The sequence below is a fragment of the Molossus molossus genome, unplaced genomic scaffold (assembly GCF_014108415.1).
Source record: "Molossus molossus isolate mMolMol1 unplaced genomic scaffold, mMolMol1.p scaffold_m16_p_2, whole genome shotgun sequence".
NCBI lineage: Eukaryota > Metazoa > Chordata > Mammalia > Chiroptera > Molossidae > Molossus > Molossus molossus.
The window spans coordinates 48,934,651-48,955,758 of record NW_023425355.1 but is presented as its reverse complement, the minus strand read 5'-3'; the positions used below and the strand labels follow the sequence as shown (position 1 = coordinate 48,955,758).

The 21,108-nt window shown below is 45.2% G+C and overlaps 1 protein-coding gene across 4 annotated transcripts in view; it reads right to left on the bottom strand.

Moving 5' to 3' along the window:
* LONRF3 (LON peptidase N-terminal domain and ring finger 3) overlaps positions 1 to 20,633 on the bottom strand; it is a 40,162-nt gene extending 19,529 nt beyond the window's left edge. For 2 of the 4 annotated variants that reach the window (XM_036270319.1, XM_036270322.1), the window contains exons 1-6: positions 19,651 to 20,612; positions 16,885 to 17,003; positions 14,426 to 14,548; positions 10,370 to 10,525; positions 8,060 to 8,321; positions 7,200 to 7,290 (exon numbers count right to left, since the gene is read on the bottom strand). In XM_036270319.1, coding sequence (XP_036126212.1) covers positions 7,200 to 7,290; positions 8,060 to 8,321; positions 10,370 to 10,525; positions 14,426 to 14,548; positions 16,885 to 17,003; positions 19,651 to 20,467 — 1,568 coding nt within the window. In that variant the 5' untranslated portion in view covers positions 20,468 to 20,612. Of the gene's footprint in view, positions 1 to 7,199; positions 7,291 to 8,059; positions 8,322 to 10,369; positions 10,526 to 14,425; positions 14,549 to 16,884; positions 17,004 to 19,650 lie in introns of all 4 variants that reach the window. The other 2 variants (XM_036270320.1, XM_036270323.1) reach the window with 2 other exon arrangements.
* Between the last annotated feature and the right edge of the window lie 475 nt (positions 20,634 to 21,108).

The following is a 21,108-nucleotide window of genomic DNA, read 5'->3' as shown; positions in this document are numbered from 1 at the left end:
CAACTAAAATAAAGACAAATCCTCAAAAACAGCAACAGTAAAGCATCAGGACAGGACCATATAACCAGGGACACTGGTAGGATCTACAGAGGCGTGAGAGGGTGGCGGGCTGGGAGCTCACAGACAGCAGCAGTCTTAGCTGTCAGCAAGACCCTTGGGAATAAAGAAAAAGCCTGCTCCACAGCACAGAGAACAAGGACAGAGCACTAAAATACCCACAGTCTCTCACCTGGGGGCTATGGCAGACGGAGGGCAGACTGGGCTTGAACTCTGTGGGGACACCTGGGATGTAGAGGGCACTCAGAGTTTCTGCTGAGTTGCAGCCACAAAGGACTGTGGCCGGTGTGCTCTTTCCCAGAGCGCTGGGGAAAAGCAGCAGTCCCCCACCCCAAGAGTCAGCCTCTCCCAGGTGAGACAAAGAAATGCAAATTGAAGCTCATTAATAATGAGCATCTATTCCACCCTATGGAAATCCTCTTATGCAGAACACCATGGCTACGTTCCATGGCACTGAGTAGCTGAGAATATTAGCCTCCAGGAAAAAGCGAGAGGATAACTGAACCTTTCCTGGGCTTGCAAATCTACTGAGGAAAGTAAGCCTTGACAGTGGTGTTTAACATGGGCCCACCCAGGTCCATCCAAACCCAGTAGAGGGAGCCACAAACAGCAGAACACCAACACCCACAGGGAAAATTTGGCAGTATCCAAAACCCACTGAGAGAGCCAAAATGGTGAAACAAAGAAACAAATCCCTAGTAAAAGAACAAGAGAACTCTATCAAAGATGAGATCAATGAAATGCAGTTAAGCAAATTATCAGAGGAAAAGTTCAGAGCCATGATCTTGAGGAAGCTCAACAGCATGAGTAAGGACATCAGCACCATGAATAAAGATATAGAAACATTGAAAACCAACCAAGTGGAAATGAAGAATGACATAGCAGGAATTAAGAACATATTGGAAGGGCTAACCAGCAGAGTAGAGAAAGCTTAGGACTGAATCAGTAAATTAGAGGACAGGGTAGAAAAAAATCAACCAATCAGAAAACCAAAAGGAAAAAACAATTAAAAAACAGGAAGATAGCTTAATAGAACTGTGAGACAACTGGAAACATAACATTCACATCATAGGAGTCCCAGAAGAGGAAGAAAATGAGCAAGGGTTAGAGAATATATTTGAAGAAATAGTGACAGAAAACTTTCCTAACTTGGTGAAAGAAGAAGGCATTCAAGTTCAAGAAGCACAGAGCGTCCCAAATAAGAAGAACCCAAAATGGCCCACACCAAGACACATAGTAATTAAAATGCCAAAAAATTAAAAACAAAGAGAGAATCCTAAAGGCAGCAAGAGATAAGCAACATGTTACCTGCAAAGGAAACCCCAGAAGGCTCTCAGCTGACTTCTCACAAAAAACAGTACAGGCCAGAAGAGAGTGGTATGAAGTAATCAAGGTCATGAAAAACAAGGATCTGAATCCAAGACTACTCTATCCAGCAAGGCTATCATTCAAAATAGAAGGTCAAATAAAGAGCTTGCCAGACAAAAAAAGGGTAAGGGAATACATTAGCACCAAATCACCACTGCAAGATATGCTAAAAGGACTTCTGTAATTAGTAGAAGAAATGGGAAGAAAAATATAACCACACTAAACAAAAATGGCAATAAATAAGTACATATCAATTATCACCTTAAATGTGAGTGGTTTGAATGCTCCAATAAAAAGACACAGAGTTCTTGACTGGATATGAAAGTTTGACTCACATATATGTTATTTACAAGAGACCCACTTCATAACAAAAGACTCACATAAAATGAAAGTGAAGGGATGGAAAAAAATCTTTCAAGCAAACAGAAAGCAAAAAAAAGTTGGGGTAGCAATACTCACATCTGATAAAGTAGATTTCAAAACGAAGGCCATAACTAGACACAAAGAAGGCCACTACATAATATTGAAAGGATCTATCCAACAGAAAGATATAGCCTTGGTAAACATATGCAACCAATATAGGAGCACCAATATATATTAAAAATCTTTTGGAGGACTTCAAAGGAGAAATCAACAGCAATACAATCATAGCAGGGGACTTCTACACTCCGCTGATATCACTGGATAGATCTTCTAGACAAAAAATTAATGAGGAAACACAGACTCTAAATGAACCACTAGCTCAAATGGATTTAATAGATATCTACAGATTATTATACCCCAAAATTAAAGAATTCACATTCTCGCCCTGGCCGGTTTGGCTCAGCAGTTAGAGTGTCAGCCTGCGGTCCGGAGAGACCCGGGTTCAGTTCCCGCTAAGGGCACGTACCTTGGTTGCACTTTGTTCCCAGTCCTGGTTGGGTCGTGTGGGTGGCAACCACTCGATGTGTTGCTTTCATGTCGATGTTTCTCTCTCTCTCTCCCTCTCACTCTATCTGAAAAAAATATCGAAAAATGTCCTCGGGTGAGGATAAAAAAAAAAAAGAATTCACATTCTCATCAAGTGCACATGGGACATTCTCAAAGATAGACCACATATTAGGGTATAAACTAAGTCGCTACAAGTTCAATAAGATTGAAATCATATCAGGCATTTTCTCAAGATCACAATGGCATAAAACTAGAAATCAATTTCAACAACAACATGCAAAGACATTTGAAAACATGGAGACGAAATGGCATGTTATTGAACAATGAATGGGTTACCACAGAGATCAAGGAAGAAATTAAAAAATTCCTGGAAACCAATGAAAATGAATACACAACAACACAAAATCTATGGGATGCAGCAAAAGTAGTTCTAAGAGGAAAGTTCATAGCACTACAGGCATACCTCAGGAAACAAGAAAAATTTCTAAGAGACTATCTAACCTCACTACTTAAAGAACTACAAAGGAAACAAAAAGAAAACCCCTGAGCAAGTAGAAGAAAGAAAATAGTAAAGATCAGAACAAATAAATGACATGGAGACAAAAAAAAAAAAAAAAAAAATTCAAAGGAACAGTGAATCAAAGTGCTGGTGTTTCTAAAAGATAAACAAGCTTGATGGACTCTAAACTAGACTCATCAAGAAACAAAGAGAGAGAACCCAAATACACAAAATTAGAAATAAAAGAGGAGAAATAATAACTGATACCACAGAAATACAATGAATTGTTAACATATATGAACAATTAAATGCAACAAATTTGACAATCTAAGCAAAATAGACAAATGTCTAGAAACACATAGTCTCCCAAAACTGAACCAGGAAGAGATAGAAAACTTGAATACACCAATAACAACAACAGAAATTGAAGATGTAATCAAGGCTCTCCCAGTTAACAAAAGCCAAGGCCTGGAGGGCATGGGGGGGGGTGACTTTACCATACATTCAAAGAAGAACTAATACCCATTCTCCTCAAACTATTTCAAAAAATTCAAGAGGAAGGAAGACTTCCAAACTCGTTTTATGAGGCCAGCATAATTCTAATTCCAAAACCAGAACAAGACACTACAAAGAAGGAAAACTACAGGCCAATATCCCTAATGAACATAGATGCCAAAATCCTGAACAAAATACTAGCAAATCGGAGCCAGCAATTCATCAAAAAAATTATTCACCATGACCAAGTGAAATTCATCCCTGGGATGCAAGGCTGGTACAATATTTGCAAATCAATAAATGTGATACACCACATCAACAAAATGAAGAATAAAAACCACATGATTATATCAATAGATGCTGAAAAAGCATTCAACAAAATCCAGCACCCATTTCTGATAAAAAACACTCAGGATGTAGGAATAGAGGAATCATATCTTGACATAATAAAGGCCATATATGAAAGACCTACAGCTAACATCATACTCAATGGGCAAAAACTAAGAGCATTTTCCTTAAGAACAAGAACAAAACAAGGATGCCCACTTTCACCACTCTTATTTAACATAGTACTGGAAGTCTTAGCCACAGTAATCAGAGAGGAAGAAAAAATAAAAGGGATCCAAATTGGAAAGGAGGAAGTAAAACTGTCATTATTTGCAGATGACATGATACTATATGTAGAAAACCCCAAAGACTCCATCAAAAGTTTACTAGGCTTAATAAATGAATTTGGCAAAATAGCAGGATACAAAATTAATGTCAAGAAATTGACGGTATTCTTATACACCAATGAACTCACAGAAAGAGAAATTAAAAAAACAATCCCATTTACCATCACAGCAAAAAAGTTAAGATACCTAGGAATAAACTTAACCAAAAAAATAAAGGACCTATTGGCAGAAAACTACAAGACATTAAAAAAAGAAGTAGAGGAAGATATAAAAAGGTGGAAGCACATATCTTGTTCATAGATTGGAAGAATTAACATCATTAAAATGTCCATACTACCCAAAGCAATCTATAGATTCAATGCAATCCCCATCAAAATAACAACGACATACCTCACAGAACTAGAGCAAACACTTCAAATGTTCATATGGCCCTGGCCGGTTTGGCTCTATGGATAGAGCATTGGCCTGCTATCTGAAGACACCTGGGTTTGGTTCCCAGTAAGGGCATGTACCGTGGTTGCAGTTTGTACCCGGCCCCTGTCAGAGTCATGTGGATGGCAACCACTTGATGTGTCCCTTTCAGGTCGATGTGTCTCTCTCTTTCCCTCCCTCTCACTCTACCTGAACAAAATATCAAAGAGGTGTCCCCGGGTGAGGATAAAAAAAAAAGTTCATATGGATCCAAAAAAGACCTCGAATATCCACAGCAATCTTGAAATAGAACAAAGTTGGAGGGATCACACTACCAGATTTCAGGTTATACTCCAAAGCCACTGTAATCAAAAGAGCCTGGTACTGGCATAAGAACAGGCAGATAGACCAGTAGAACAGAACAGAGAACCCAGAAATGGATCCAAGGCAATATGCTCAATATTTGGCAAAGTAGGCTAGAGCATACAGTGGAGTAAAGACAGCCTCTTTTAAAATGGTGTTGGGAAAGTTGGACAGCTACATACAAAAAATGAAACTAGACATTTAACTTATACCATACACAAGAATAAACTCAAAATGGATAAAAGATTTAAATGTGACTCATGAATCCATAAAAATTTTAGAAGTAAATGCAGGCAACAAAATTTCAGACATTGTATGCAGCAGAATTTTCACTGATACATCACCTAAGGCAACAGAAACAAAGGAGAAAATGAACACATGGGACTACATCAAACTCAAAAGCTTCTGCACAGCAAAAGAAACAACCACCAAAATGGAAAGGCAACCCACTGTATGGGAGAGCACAATTGCCAATGATATATCAGATAAGGAGTTAATTTCCAATATATATATAGAGTGCTCATACAACTCCACAAAAGGAAGACAAAGAACCCAATTAAAAAATAGGCAGAGTAACTAAATAGATACCTCTTCAAACAGGACATACAAATGGCTATGAGACATATGAAGAAATGCACAACATCACTAATCATCAGAGAGATGGAAATTAAAACAACAATGAAGTATCACCTCACACCTATCAGAATGGCCACCATCAACAAATCATCAAACGTGTTGGCGAGGGTGTGGAGAAAAGGGGACTGTAGTACACTGCTGTTGGGAATGCAGACTGGTGCAGCCACTATGGGAAACAATATGGTGTTACCTCAAAAAATTAAAAATTGAACTTCCATTTTACCCAGGGATCCCACTTCTAGGAATATACCCTAAGAAGCCTGAAACACCAGTCAGAAAGAATATATGTACCCCCATGTTTATAGCAGCATCATTTACAAAAGCTAAGATCTGGAAATAGCCCAAATGTCCATCAGTAAATGAATGGATCAAAAAGCTGTGGTACATATACACAATATAATACTATGCAACTGTAAGAAAGAAAGATCTCTTATTGTTTGAGAGGACATCAAGGGACCTGGAAAGTATTATCCTAAGCGAAACAAGCCAAACAAAGAACGACAATTATCATATGATCTCACTTATTTGTGGAATATAATGAACATAACAGTCTGAGGAATGGGGTAGTCCCAGATATGTGGAAGTGGGGTACAGACTGACAATCCTCAGAAGAGGGGGTGGTGGGGGAGAGATAAACCACAGAACTTATATGCATGTATGCATGAACAATGGACATGGACAACAAAGCTGGGGACAGGGCGGGGAGGGTGTGGGAGGGGGGAATCAGTGGGGGAAAAGGAGAAACATCTGTAACAAAAATTAATTAATTAATAAAAATAAATAAATAAGTAAATAATTAAAAGACACATGAGAGTCTACTGAAAGCTGTGGACCTTGTTCTGAAAACACACACACACACACACACACACACACACACACACTTTTACATACAATGTCAGGGAACTTGTAGATCTATTTCAATGTATACATGTAACCTCTTCATGGACCTAAAATGAAGAACCTCTTGTCTAGGAGAAAAAATAACTAACATTTATTAGGTACTTATTATATGTCAGGCACTATTCTAAGTGTTTTAAGTAGATTTTCTCCATTAATCATAACCACGCCTTTGGATAGGGACTATTGTTCTCTATTTTACTGATGAGAAAACAGTGGCAGAGAAAGTCACTTGCTTAGGTCAAAGAGCTAGTAAGTGGCAGAGCCAGGGTTTAAACCCAGGCCATATGGCTTTGGAGCTCCTCCTCTTAGTTACAAAGTCACCACTGTGAAATAATACAAATGAAAGTAATTTTTTTTTCATACGATTGTAGCAGCTTCCTTTTTATTTGCAGGGAGCTGGGGAGGAAGCATGTGGATAATTTGCATCTCCAGAGATCTGAGAAAGTAGAGATGATAAGGCACTAGGAAGTGAAGGAAAGATGCTTGGCCAAGTAGTGTAGGCCCACTGCTAATCCTCTTTTTAGCATAAAACAAACTCTGGCAGGTCTTTACTTTGTTGCCAAAGAATAGACCTGTGATACTGACATTCGCCCTTGAGTTTTGAGATCTTGATCCAGTAGTTGACATTAGTTTCAGGGTCTCAAACCTAGATATCTACTAGATATGTACTTCCAAGTCAGGAGTACAGGGAATGCAATGTGTAAACAGGGGACACAAGCTAGCTTATGTGACAATCTACATAATTTTCATTTTGCTAGAACCATGTTTTATAGGCTGACCAATGGAGCAGTAGGTCACTAGCAGAAAGATCCACAAACCAGAGAGAAAAACCCTTCAGGCACTAAGTGACAGCACACATCACATACCTCATACATAGGGAGCATTCAAGGTCAGATGCATCAAAAGATGCTAGGGGTACACGGAGAGCAGGCTTGGCCCCCAGATCAGCAGAAGGATCTGTGTAGAAAACAGTTAAGTCAGAGCTGGATAAACCTTGGTTTCACAGACAAAACTTGTGAGGCAAAAGAACCCAATTACTTTTTCAGTTTGCCACTCTCATCCCCTTCCAGAGAGTTGCTTTAGTGGCCACCTGACCCACTGCAAATGGGACACCCTGAAGTAGACCCCGGAGGTGTCTACGAGCCCCATATCAAGAGAAGCGAAAGTCAGGGTGTGTCCAGGAGCCCTGGGGACTTCATTCAAATGCAACAGGCACCTCATGCAGCAACTGCAACTCCATGGACTGAGCCAGGCCTTCAAAGCTGATACTGAATCTTGGCACTGCCCACCTCTCTTGAAAAGCTATCGAGCTGCAACTGCTGCTTCTCAGATGCCTACCTAAAGAAACATAACTGGGAATGAGCAGAGTGTGGCCTGATTACATGGCTCTGGTCCGCCATTCCTGGAATAGGGATGGAGGCAGGGAAAGGTTGGCCTGGCAGGAAGTGACACCATCAAGGGCATTGGATATCATTACTTGAAACTGCATGACCTTATGCCTTGGCTTTCCATTATAGTTATTCTGGCTCATTGGCAGTACTCTGTGATCTGTGCACACTCTCACAGAAACTTTACAGCAACTCCTGAGGTGCCATAACTAAGTGCCAGAGCTGGGCCACACACCCAGAGCCTGATGAGCCCTCATATTGAGAACAAGTAACCTTCAGATATTGGGGAGCCCAGGCATCTCCTCTAAGCCCCTTTCCCCCTGGGGTAGAGTCAGTACCTGGCTTAGAGGCTTTATTGGACACCTCTGGGTGTTGAGATTCAACCTGATAATGTTTTCTTTTCTTTTCCTGGCATTTGCCAGTCTTGATAGAGGCAGCTTCTGGAGAGGCAGTGTACCTCTCCTCCTCTCTTCCTTCCTGGTCTTTCATATTGCCTTCTTGCCCATCACTCTCTACTTTCACTGGGTTCATCAGGGTGTTGTAGTCCCCACTGGTTGCCGCTTCCTCCTGACTAGAACAATGTGGGGGCTCCAGATTCTCCTGGAGGAAGAAAGAGCCAAACATCAGAATCTACTTGGGACCGATACTGTCTTCTGATATTCCTACCACAGGGGACAGAGAGAGAACTGCACAGCCTTTATCATTTAGTGGACACATGGCTTAACTGGGGCAAGCAGTCATAAAGCATATTTCCCACTTCTGTCCACACTGCATTGGATACAAAGGCATGCCCAGCTTGGGTGGAGTGGGGGGACTTCCCTAGGCAAAGACAAAAAGGCATGTAGGGGAGAGGTTCCTCAGGCAGCGGTAAAGGGGAGAAATGTAAGATGTATCGCCAGTGTCCTCTCCTATTCAGATCATTCCCCAGTTACTACATTAGGGAAACCAAGGCATGCAGAGAGGGTAGATCCTGTCACTCAGTGCTTTCTCTCACCTCACTGCTATTCTAGGCCAGAGAAAGCCCACAGCCCAGCTCCAAAAGGACTTTTAGTAAGACTTTGGCACAGGTGTGTCCATAGGCCTGCTGTCACCTCATGCCACAGAGCTATATGTTATGCTGCTCAAATGAACTAGGGCCAAACTATTCCCTTTACTACATTTTGGGGGCAGGGGGAAGTCTGAAAAAGAGACAAAACCATTTGGTAAAACAATAATGTCTCTGGCCTTGTAAAGAATGTTTGTCCAGGAGAGGGACATTTGAAAATTGGTCTAAAATAAATGCAACAACAAGGTGTTTATGCAGATTTACCTGGAGAACCCCTCTCTATTCTAAACCCATAGTCTACAGATCAAAATGCCCATGTACTTGTTTCCCCTCCAAACATTACAAAAAAGTTGGTAGACAGATGAAAAATGAGATCCATACATTTGGGAGAAAATAATGGGGTGACGAGGGAAAGAATGTGGGTTTTCTCAGTTTCCTACATAGGGAGTTCAGAGATTTTTCAGCACCATAACAATGCCATGTCCTCAACTGTCCATGAATCCCAGGCATTGTTTACACAGGAGTACACTGCTCTGGCAAAGAAAAGTTTGGTTGGAAACCCTATCCCTGTTCCCTAGCTGCCTCTCACTCTAAAGCCAGGGGTGCTTTTTTTCTTTATTTCAGAATGAGCTGCAATTAGAAATCACTCCAGGCACTTCGGTAATCATGATCTCAAACAATTATTGGAATACACTAGGGGTTCTCTGATTTCAGGAGATACTCTTCGAGTCCTGCCTACCCCCAATCCTTTTCGAATTGGACACACCTGAATTTTATTCCTTCTGAGCAGGGAGAGAAACTGGGAAAATGTAAGGTTTTGACCTGCCAAAGAATCCAAGAAGCCATGGAGATGCCAGGGCTTACATACAGGGAAGAGCACAGGGCACAAATGGAGTGGGAACTGCAGTCCCAAGGGGCCGAGGTAGTCAGCAATAAACTCTACCTTCAGGTCTGGACTTCTGAACCCCAGCTACTGCCTACTTGCCCTGTGCTGAGAAAGCCAGAGGCTGAAGCCCATTTCTCTGTGGTTCTGTTCCCTTGTTTTCAAAGAAATGTACAAACACCTGCCTTCCTCCCAGGATTGCTTCCCTCTTCTCAGCCTCAGATATACCAGAATTCTACTAATGTGTAAGACATGGTGCAGGAATAGGAAATTACCTCCGCTTGGGGATCAAATGGAGCTGCCTTTATATAAGGAACTCAAGTGGTGCTCAAAGGCCAGCAGCTTGAACTAACAAAAAGCAGGAAAGGAGGAGCTGTCAGGCCCTTTTCCCAGGCTCCAACCCTGGGCTGATAAAGCCACCTTACTGAATGACTCCAGTGGAAGTGGGCCAATTCCTTCGTAGTTCTGTCAAATCTGTCTCTCAGGTAGATTTGACCAAAAAGTAAAAAATGAATAGAACAAATCATAAATCCTAGGACCATGCCTGAAATCCAGTTTTTATCTTTAAGAAATAACCTTCTAACAAAGAACATAACCACTAGCAACTTCATTTCTTCTTTCTCAGGAACTGAAGTAGGAGAGGTAGGGCTTACTCCCCAGGTTTGCCCACCAAACAGCCAAACGAAGCGTCACAAACGAGCTGGGTGAGTTGAGTTTTACCTGTGACAACTTTGGTAGATTATGGCTGGTGCCTTCAGTAGCCATTGACTCTACGTGTTCCTTTAATCTAGGGTGAGGTGCCAACAGCTTCAGGATATCGGGAGAATGTTCCTGAGAATCTCCCGGGACTGATGGTGAAAAGAAACTAAGGAGAAGCTGTGACATAAAACAGAAGACTTCACTACTTAAGTTTCTACAGGTGCTCAGGTGAAGGGGGAGGGGTAGGAAGGGGCAGGGGCAAAGCTTGCAGGGCAAAACTCCAGGGAGGAAGCCTTGGGCCAGACAGATCAGGGCAGACCAGGGCAGAGGGCCTCACTTCAACGTGCATCAGTATCACTTGAAGCTTATTAAAAGTCCAGGTTCTGAGTTCCGATGCCTGGTTCCTCAGGTCTGAAGTGTGGACTAGGAATCTGCATTTTGAAAAGGCATCACAGATGCCTCTGTCACACTAGTCAAACTTAAGAACTATCACTCCAGTGCTTTCATTCCAAAGAAATATCTGCAGTAGGATTTAAAAACCTATGTTGGAGGAAAGAGACAAAGAGGGGAAGGCAGAAGACAAACATCAACTGGGGGACCTGGAGTCATGTCCGTAATACCCCAGCGGGTAGAAGTCTACAGTTGTCTTCTAAGTTCTGATATTTCTTTCTTCTGCCTGCCCATTTTGCTCTCTCTTTCTCCAACAATCATCCCTGCATTTTTAATCCCTTCTGCCCACATTCTTGCCTCAATTTGCCCTGTGCCAGCAGGGATTGTGAATACACATGAGTATATAGTGTATGTAACATGTAACACAGGACAGGCCACTTGGCTTCTAAAACATATTTAAGTGTTTATACCAAGAGGTCCCTGCAATGTTTGGAGACCCACTAAAGAATGTTCCACCCCTTTGCTCAGCCAAGGTACATAGGCAGGGTAATAATTGATGAAGAGAGTCTGACAGAAACTTTGACCAAACTCTTTCCAGTTTGATTTGTTCCCTTGCTGGCCCCACTGCCATTCCTTCATGCTGTTCCTTCAGATGCCGGCAACTGCCACATAGCCAAACTCTGCTCGGCTTTCAGGGCTCAGCTCCAGTCCTGCCTCCCCTACTACTCCAGCCTCCCTAATGTCACCTGCCTTTTGTGTTCTCCACTGCACCCCAATATAACACCTTACACTACACAGTCTTGTGTTATCCTCAAATGGTATTTCAGATGTAAGTCTTTCCCTCTAACCAGATGACCAGCTTCTGGAGAGTACATTACAGATGTCCACTAGATACTTATCATACTGGATGGAATTGAATTAACACACTTATCCATCCCAGGGCTCATGGAGAGGCCTTAAGTTCAGGTCCAAAGTCCTAAGACAGATCCCTGTTTCCTTCCATTTCTGGAAAACCCACTTCTCAGGTCTAAGTTGGTAAAAGAGTGAGGTGGAAAATAGTGCCCAGGGCCATAAATGCCATTTTTCAGAGGTCTCTCCTCAACAGAAGCCACAGTTGTCCCTCAGAAGCCCTCCTGAGTGGCCCAGCAGGAACAACCCATTTCTGAAGCAATTTCCCTCACATTCTCCCATAAACAGCATGATGCTCTTCAGTGGCAGCCACAGAGCATCCTAGGGTAAGAGGATAAAAAGACATAGTAGTGTAGGAGGGAGCAGAGGCAGAAAGGAGAAATAGAAGGAAACAAGGCAGAAACAACAGCAACACTTTATCTCTTCCCTTTGCTACGCAAGATCTCATTCTAGGCCTTCCCAATGGCTTCAGAAAACAAAAGGTGGGGTCAACTTTCAGTGAGAATAATTATTCCACATAAATGTAAGTCAAACCCACTTCAGTGTCAGCTTTAAAAAGGCCCAATGGGTCAAGAAGGGGGGGGGGGACAATCTGAGGTCTGTGAGTATCTAAGGTAACTAATTAATGTCAAGTAAACCTGGACCATCTGTCAAATCTGAAAATGGAACAATACAGTAAGTAAACACTGCTGAGGGCCCTCAGTGTTCTTAAAGGGCTGCCATGCCCTTGTCACACTCAGTGGAAATTTGCCCCTAAATTCTTGCCCCAGCTTCAAAACTCTGGATCACTCATTAAGGGCATAGGCTCATATTGTCTGGCATTTATATTGCACTGTGTTACACATGCAATGTTGTAAGGTCCTTGAGGACTGACACTATGGCTTATGCCTCTTTGAGTCTCCAGAGTTTAGCACAGTACCTTCTTGCTCCATTCAGTTAGGCAGCTGCTATAAAAGCTGTAAAGACAGGTCAACCCAACTGATGTTACCAGAGCCTCTCAGGCCACCTGCGAAATGGGAAAACAGGAGTAAAGAAACAACTCATGGTCTTGGTCAGGTAGTTCAGTTGGATAGAGTGTCGTCCTGCTATGCCAAGGTTGTGAGTTTGAGCCCTAGTCAGGGCACATACAAGAAACAACCAATGAATGCATACATAAATGGAACATCAAATTGACGTCTCTCTCTCTCTCTCTCTCTCTCTCTCTCTCTCTCTCAAATCAATCAATCAATAATAATAATAACTCTTTAAGAAACTACTCATCCTTGGACCTGACACCTGCCTTTATTGGCCTTTGCACATTCTGTCCCCAAAGTCAAGGTTCTTCTAACAGCTTTTGTCCATCCACCACAGAACACTGCTGCTCTCCATCCAGCCCCAGCAGTGAGTGCTGAGACTCCTGACACATCCTTCCAGGACAGCAGGATGGTGAAGAGGCCGGTAGGCAGACTCTGAAAGCAGGTAGAGTTGGGTTTGATTGCTCTTCTACCAATCACTAGCTGCATGATCTCAGAAAGTTACCAAGCCTCAGCATCCTCATCCATGTCATCTGTAACATGGAGATAAATAGCAGTACCTACCCTTATAGAGATATGGGGGGAATTAAACTACATCTTCCACAGAGAGCCCTAGCATAGTGCCTAGCATGCATAGAAAGTACTCAATAAATTTTAGCTGCTATTATCATTATTATTATTATTATTATCATTATCTACACTTGAGATTTGGGGAAGGGTCCACAGCTTGGAGAATCTACCAGTGCTTCTCTCAAGAACAACTTGTCTACATTCCCAAACCAGGTCAAAGCAACTCCCCAGAAAATAAATCTGTCAGAGGCAGAACCTCCAGAGTTCTGCTTTCCCTAGTTCATTGATTTTGCTAAACATGCATTTCTGTAGCCTTAAGAAACCAATCCTGTCTTTTCCTCCCTTTCTTCATCTACTGCTCTACCAAACCACACTGGAACAGAAGCACTTGGGCTGTGGTGGTGAATTGGGCGCAGGGCACAAAGCAAGCCGAGGACACCATTGTCACCATCCAACTTCAGGCCAATTAGCCAGACACGCTGAGAGCACACTGCAGAAGAGTAAGCAACAAAGTCCAGAAAGTGAGGATGCTTGAGCCTTCGCTAATACTCTCAGTACTTCATGCAGCTTTTAAAAATAACCACATTCTCTTGGGACTCAAGAGTTGAAATGACTGTTTGGATTATATTGGAATGGTCTCTGACTTATATTTGTGAGACAGTATATGTGTTTTATTTCTAGAAAAGGACCTGAAGGTTGGAGTTGTGCATATGCCAAGTGAGATGGGGACCAGCATCCTTTATGAGGAGCTGGCTTCCCGGTGTAGCTGGTGAAGCTGTGAGTCAGTCAAAGTAAAGTTCTACAACTGCAGGAAGCCCCACACCCCTAACCTCTTGTCAGCAGCCAGAATCTCCTCAATGAGCCTCCGTCCCCATGTTAACTTGTTTACATTTATATTCTCTTGTTTTTTGTCCCATTGACAGCCCAGACCCTAAGTTAAAGAAGCCAGAACATTCCTCACAGACTCCTACAGAAATGCAGCAACTGCTCAATCTGATGATTGTACACAGCAAGAGGACGGTGATTTGGGGGCAATCAATTGGAACCTGTGTCTCCCTCCTGTTCCCTTAACCCAGGAAGCCACCCACTCAAGACCCCAAATGCTCTAGAAGGCAGTTCCCTCACTCCCCTCCCTGGAGAAGACAGTAAATTGGGAGCCCATTGGGTAGTTGGACCTGATATCATCTTAACTCACCCTTTGGGCTTCAGATTTTGCTCTTTTGTTCTTTCCATCCAGGGACACACAGTATAGAAACTCCCTTAGTGCTTCCTCCACTTTGCCTAGGGTGGCTAAGGCTTGTGCTTTTCTGAAGTGTGCCTGAAAGAAAATGTTAGCATTCAATTCCACTCTTATTCACCTTTCTGACACTGCTCTTCTTAACATTAGCTAAAGACTTTATGAGTATTCACTATTTCCTGAAGCATTTCAAAGGATTATCTTATATACAGATCTATAATGTAGGCAAATGTTCTGAAGCCCATTTTAAAGAAAACAAAACTAAGACCCAGAAAAGTGACTTGCCCAAAGTAACACCACTGATAAATTCTGGAATCAGAGTTTGAGTCTGGGACTGAATGATACCAAAGTCCAAATTCTTAACCACTGAGCTGTACTACCTCCCCCTCCCTACTACCCTACCATTTTATTGGAGGGATCACAAAGTAGCAAGGAAGCCCATTTGAACACATTCTAACCAGCTTTTAGGACCTGCCCAGATATGCCATCCTACTAACTAGTTTGTCAAGCAGAGGCCTATTCCACATTACTGGCTTGAGTGACCACCTACACTTACTGATCATTTTTCAGAAGCCCAAGAGAAGAGATGTGACCTCTCCAAGACGTCAGCAGCAAAGCTGGAACTAGAACTGTGGTCTAGAACCCCCAGAAAGTTCTTCACCACAAAGCAGACTGCCCTTCAGAGGGCTAACCAGGGGCAGAGAGATAAGCCTCCCCACTTACTTAAGGGGAACTGAAACTCCTATTTAATACTTTCATCAACTCTCCCTTCACCAGGGAAGTCACTTTTCCCATTTCATCCACAAAGGTCCACTGCTCACTCAGTAGGGGCACTATCAAGGCCCCTACTCTTAGACTTACAGTTAAGGATGGGAGCAGAAAAAGTTACAAGAGAAGTCCTCCTACAGCTGGGGTAGCTCCAGGACCTGCACTACTATAAGGCCCAAAATGCTCCTGCTGGAACTCCTTTGGTTTAAGATGCTGGTGACTTTTAGTAAACTGTAAATGTTTTCCTTGGGAAAGAGAACATACTAATCCATCATCACTCATAAAAATCTTCTCATTAAATAACATAAGATTCACTTTGACATCAATGGCCCATTATGCAGGTCCACGAGGCTTTATCTGAAGTTCCCAGATTTAAAAAAAAAAAAAAAAAAAAAGTCTGATAATCCAATATTTTCATAAGCCTGACATCAAAAGTCATGAGGTAGAAAAACCTGACCTAAAATGATATAAAGTATATTTATTATATTCTTTATCCCATTTAATGTGAATTTTCATGTACATAATACACTGCAGAAATATTAGCGTTTGATTATGGGACACTGTCCAAAATTGACTGCGGGTGTTACTTCTTATAAGGTCCTTCTGAAATTGGAAACATTCTGGATTCCGAACACATCTGGCCCCATGAAATTTATAAAGGGATCATGGACCTGGACTTGGATAAGTTGGGTGTCCAAGAAGGGCTTCCTGGGGCACTACACCAAGAGAGCACTACACCAAGACCCAGCAAGTGTTATATCTCACAGAATGGCCCTTAGGTCATCCTTACCTATGACCCTCACTGCACCCCCGCGAGGTGATCAGGACAGATAGAAAGAGCTTCATTTTGCAAACATGGATACTTGGAGTCCAGAGAGTGAAGTGACATCCCTATGGTCACTTAGCTGGTAAGTAGTAGAGCCCAGGCTCAAATCTAATCTTCTAAACCAAATATTGACATGTGGCTGAGGGCTAGTCCTGATGCTAGAGATGCAAGAAGTGACACTTTGCATCCTGGCATCCTAAGAGATGCCTAGCCTGTCTTTCTCCCCACCCCTCCACGTGACCTAGATGTTTGTGAATACTGGCAGGCTAACTGACTATATTAAAGATTCAAAATGGCACAACTAGCCCGCAATACTTCTCTTACCTTCCTCCTTCTACTGTCCATTGAAAGTGATGATGATGATGACAGCAAACACTTGTACAGTGCTATGTGCCAGACACTGTTCTAAGCATCTTACATGTTTTAGCTGATGTAATCCCCACAACAAACCCTGTTAAGTAGGTGCTTTGAATATCCCCATTTTATAGATGAGAGTACTCAGGGAGGTTAAGTAATTTTCCCAAGGTCAGACAGATTATAAAAACAGAAGAGCTGGGACATAAACTCAGGCAGTCAGGCTCCCAAGTCCATGTTCTGGAGTCACAGAGCCAGGGCTGCATCAATGGAAGATCAAATTGGGGAAGAATCCAGTTCCCTTGAAGACCTCTAAGTCACCCTTTGTCAAGGGACCCCCCAACTCCTTTGCAAAGCCTTCTCCTAGTTCTGCTTGAGCTCTAGTGCCCATACCTCCAAGGACAGCAACCCTTCCTACCAATTCCTTCTACAGCATAACCCCTTCCCATACCTCCCATCCCACACTCACCTTAAAACCCATTGGGCGGAGCTTACATGCTATTTCTGCATCTTGCAGTGCGTCCTCATGAGACTCCAAGGTGAAATAAATTTGAGACCGGTTGCTATAAAGCAAGTGGTCATTCGGAGCTGCCAAAATGAGGGGAAAAAAAAGCCCTCATTAATGGCCTCCAGCAGAAACATGATAAGTCCTGTATAAAGATGGGTCTTGAGCAGATGCCAAGTTTTCTAGGACTTTTCTCCTGGGGACCCAAAGGGTCAAGCTCAATTTCTAGCCCTAATATTGCCTGGCCGACCACATGCACAACCCACCCCTATCCCAGCCACTCTGGATCTGAGATGCCCCAGCTGTAAACAATTAATATTTGCCCCTCTCTTGAGCAATTCCTTAGAGAGTCTGTGGTGTCAGTGGTGCATCAGAGACTTTGGCATGGAAAAAACCCTGGTACCCTGCTTTGTAGCTATGTGGGGCTAGCAACTGAAAGCCTGGCTTCTGAGTGAGGTATCACCTACAAAGAAACAGGCCAGGAATTGGGGAGAGGGGAGCTGGCCAGATGTAACCCCCATCCTGGCCACCAGGAAGACAAGTTTTCTGGTGGCAACAGCAACATTTCTATGTAGAAACCCAGCATATATAAAGTTTCTCTAAGAAAATGGAAATGCATTTATTTGCAAAGCTCCATCCTCTCATTACAGATAGCAAAATGTGAATGAACCTGGACAAGGGTTCTGAGAATAAAATGAGGTTGGCTCTCATCAACACTCTGAATCACTAGATGCCAGGGCTGGACAGACCTTTAGAAGTCATCTGACTCAACCAACCCATTCTTCAGATGAATAAAATCAAGCCCAGAAAGGGGAAGACATCTGCTGAAAGTCACACAGCTAGGTGGTCAGACTCATTAACTGGCCAGATTTTGAATCTGGGGTGAGGGACAGGTTTCTTTTTTTCTGAAGGGGGGCACAACATTAGACTAATGAGGAAGAGAGCCTGGCTGTCTTCCAGCACAAAGATACACTTTACTGGGGAGGCCCCTTTCCATTTAGAAGGTCTTGACATTTTCACCCTGACTGCTCGGACCATGCAAGAAAAAAACCAGGGAAAACTGCCCCTCCCAGGATGGCTGAAAGGAATGGAATCTCCTATGGAGATCTGGACTTAAGTGGCCTCCACTTGTCCCCAGGGATCCAGCTCACAAACTTCTGTTGAGGGAACAGGATTTAGTGTTGCTGTTTTTCCCAGGGGTATGCTGAAGGTTTACTTGGGTGCCCATTACTTGCTCTTAAGACATTAGCAAAGAGTTTACAGCCTTCTCTATTTCTTCTTTTTGGCAACACATGCCATCACAGTGGCAGCTCACAGTGTGTTTGTGTGAGCACAGTGTGTGCATGTGAAGAGGGAGTCCTCATCTCCCTCAGGTGTCACTCTTGCCCAGTCAGCCCTAGTTCCTCCCCTTCCCCCAATACCTGTTGCCTGTTCTGGTGGAGGTTCAACACCTGGAGACTCCAGCTCACCCCTTTCTCCACCCATCAGAGTTGGGCTCAGAGTCCTGTCTTCCCAGCCTTGCTGCCTCCTTCCTCCCCTGGCACACTTCACCAGACACTCTGCCCCACCAGCCGAGCTCCTGGCAATGGCTCTGAACTGGGCAATATGGGCCAGCGGTTCAGCGGCCACTTCCTAGGTCCAGATATGGGGAGGAGGGATTGGGAGAGCCTCTCCCTGCGGTAACTCTGATGCCCTAGTAAGACCACAGCATGAGACTGCCCATGTTGTCCTTGAACCCACAAAGCCCATCCATCCGTCTTCAGGCAGCATGAGAAAGCGGGACAGAGGCGTGTCCCCTTCGCAGCTAGCCCCCAGCCCCCAGGATCCCTGAGCAATCTCCAGACCAAGGCGCAGGCAGCATGCTTGGGGGGGGGGGAGCATCTATTTAAGCCTCGGATCCTGTGATAGGAAACGGTGACAATGAGTCACAGGGCAGCGGGGCGAGAGCGCTTCCACCCCCCTCCCCCGCTCGCGGGATGGTTTCCGAGACGAGCGTGGCCCACTTCGGTTACCTCAGCCGTTACACAATCTTGCCCGCCTGCCAGCGCGCCCGCGCGAAGGAGGGGCCGCCTGGCCCTGGCCGCTCGCGGCCCTTATGCAACCAGTGCTCTCCTGACCTAATTCCACACCGGACCCACCCCACCCCACCCGGAGCCACGGCCCCGGAATGGGCACCTCCCGGCAGCAACAGAGGCCCAGGCCAGGTGGGACGGCAGACACAGGCACCTAGCAAACACTTAGGGCTGGCGGGAATCCACCAGAGCCGGAGCCAAAGCCAGAGCCGGCGTGAGGGTGGGAAGGGTGCGAAGTTCCTCTTCTGGCAAGGAAGGTGCAGGCAGGTGTAAGAAGGATCCCAGGCGTGCAGAGGCAGAGGAAGGAGACAGAGGGAAACACAGTCGGTGACACCGAGCAACAAACGGAGTGATAGAGACACGAAAGACAAAGGAAAGGAGAGGCAGAAACAAAGTGTCACAAACAGAAACAGAGATGCAGAAACACAGAATCTAACAGGAGACAGGAAAAGACAAAGCAACAGAGCTAGGCAGAGACAGAGAAAGAAAAATAAATTGGTAGGGGCAGAGAAAAAGTAAAAAACTGAACTCCAGAAACCCCTCCCCAACTCCAGTCCGGGTCGGTCCCACGGTACCCAGCGCACTCCTCCGGCCCCCCCCCCCCGTCGATGCCCCACATTCCTGCGGGGTTAATTGCTGAGAGGCAAGGTGGGCTCACCTAGTCTGACTGCCTCGTTGTACTTGAGTAGTGCCGCCTCCACCTGGCGCTCGCGGTACAGCCGATTGCCCTCGTGCCGGAGTTGCGACGCCCGTGCGGGACCAGGGAACAACTTGCCAAGGAGACAGCTGAGCACCACATTGACCCGCAGCGGCGGCGGTGGCGCCTGTTGCCCAGCCCTCCGGGTTCCGCGCGCCCACCCGGTGGCCACCATCAACGCGGAGAGCTTGACTCCGCACAACGCACAGCGCCGGTCGGCTGCCCGCCCGCGTTCCAGGCACAGTTTACAAAAGGTGTGGCCGCATGACAAGGACACGGGGTCCGACAGAAATCCATGGCACTTCCGGCACTTGAAGCCATCCCACACCTCGGTGGCCTCGGCAGCCCTTGCCATCCCTGCTTCTTCCGCCACCACCACGAAGCTCGCCGCGCTGCTCCGGTCCGCGGGCACTGGAGACAGCACCTCTACTCGCGGGACGTTCTCGGCCAGGCAGCGCACCAGCTGCTCCAGTTGCTCGGCCACCAGCTGCTGCCGCTCCGACAGCTGTCTGTACACCTCAAGGGCTTCCCCGAGGCGCCCCCGGGACGCCAGGGCATCGGCCTGTGAGAGCAGGACTTTGCACTCCGGCGTCGAGGCCGTTGTAGGCTGCTCTCGCTCCGTCTCCCGCGTCGATAGAGGTGCGGGACCTTCTGTAACAGCCTCCAGGTGGCCCGTGTCTACACGGGTCACTGATGCCGCCGACTCAGCCAGCTCTAAGTTGTTGCTGGCGAGCTCGGCGGACAAGCTCAGCATCTGTCTGGTCCGCAGTGAATCCATAAAGGGAGGAATAAGCGCGGGAAGAGGCGTCTAGGGGTCGGGGACCCGGAGCAGGGAGCAGCGGCTGGAGGGAATTGGGGCTGCCACCGGGGCCGCGCGGCCACACACTAGTCCTAGCCGCGCCTCTGCAAGCTCCATACCGGCCGCCCCGCGCCGCCTAATAACTGTCTTGTCTCAGCAAAGCGTTATATAAAACGGCACCACGTGACGCGCCGCCACGCAGCTCATTGGCCGGCGGCAGGGAAATTGTTACAAAACCAGACAGTTTTGTAACAGTGTTGCGCTTGCTTCTTTTGGCTTCGCCTTTCTTGGCTTCTTTTTGACGTTGTTTGTGTTTACACTCCGTCTTATTTCCCCCTGACAATGTGGTTCCTTTTCAGACGAGGGGGAGAGGAAAAAAAAAAAAAAAAACAGTCTTTGCTCTCAGCCTCTTCTGTCTCCAAAACCTACCCCATCCCACCTCCAAACCCGTCAGCAAACAGGTCCGTTCTCGAGTGGCCCGCTCCCCACACCTACACCCCACCCCATGGAGAGGCCGGTACCTCGAGGAGCACAGTCCTTCAGTCTTTCGGGAAGCCCAAGTCATGTCCTTGTAGGGGTGACCACTGCTGTCTGCGAAGGGAAGCGGGTTGGGAGGGTCC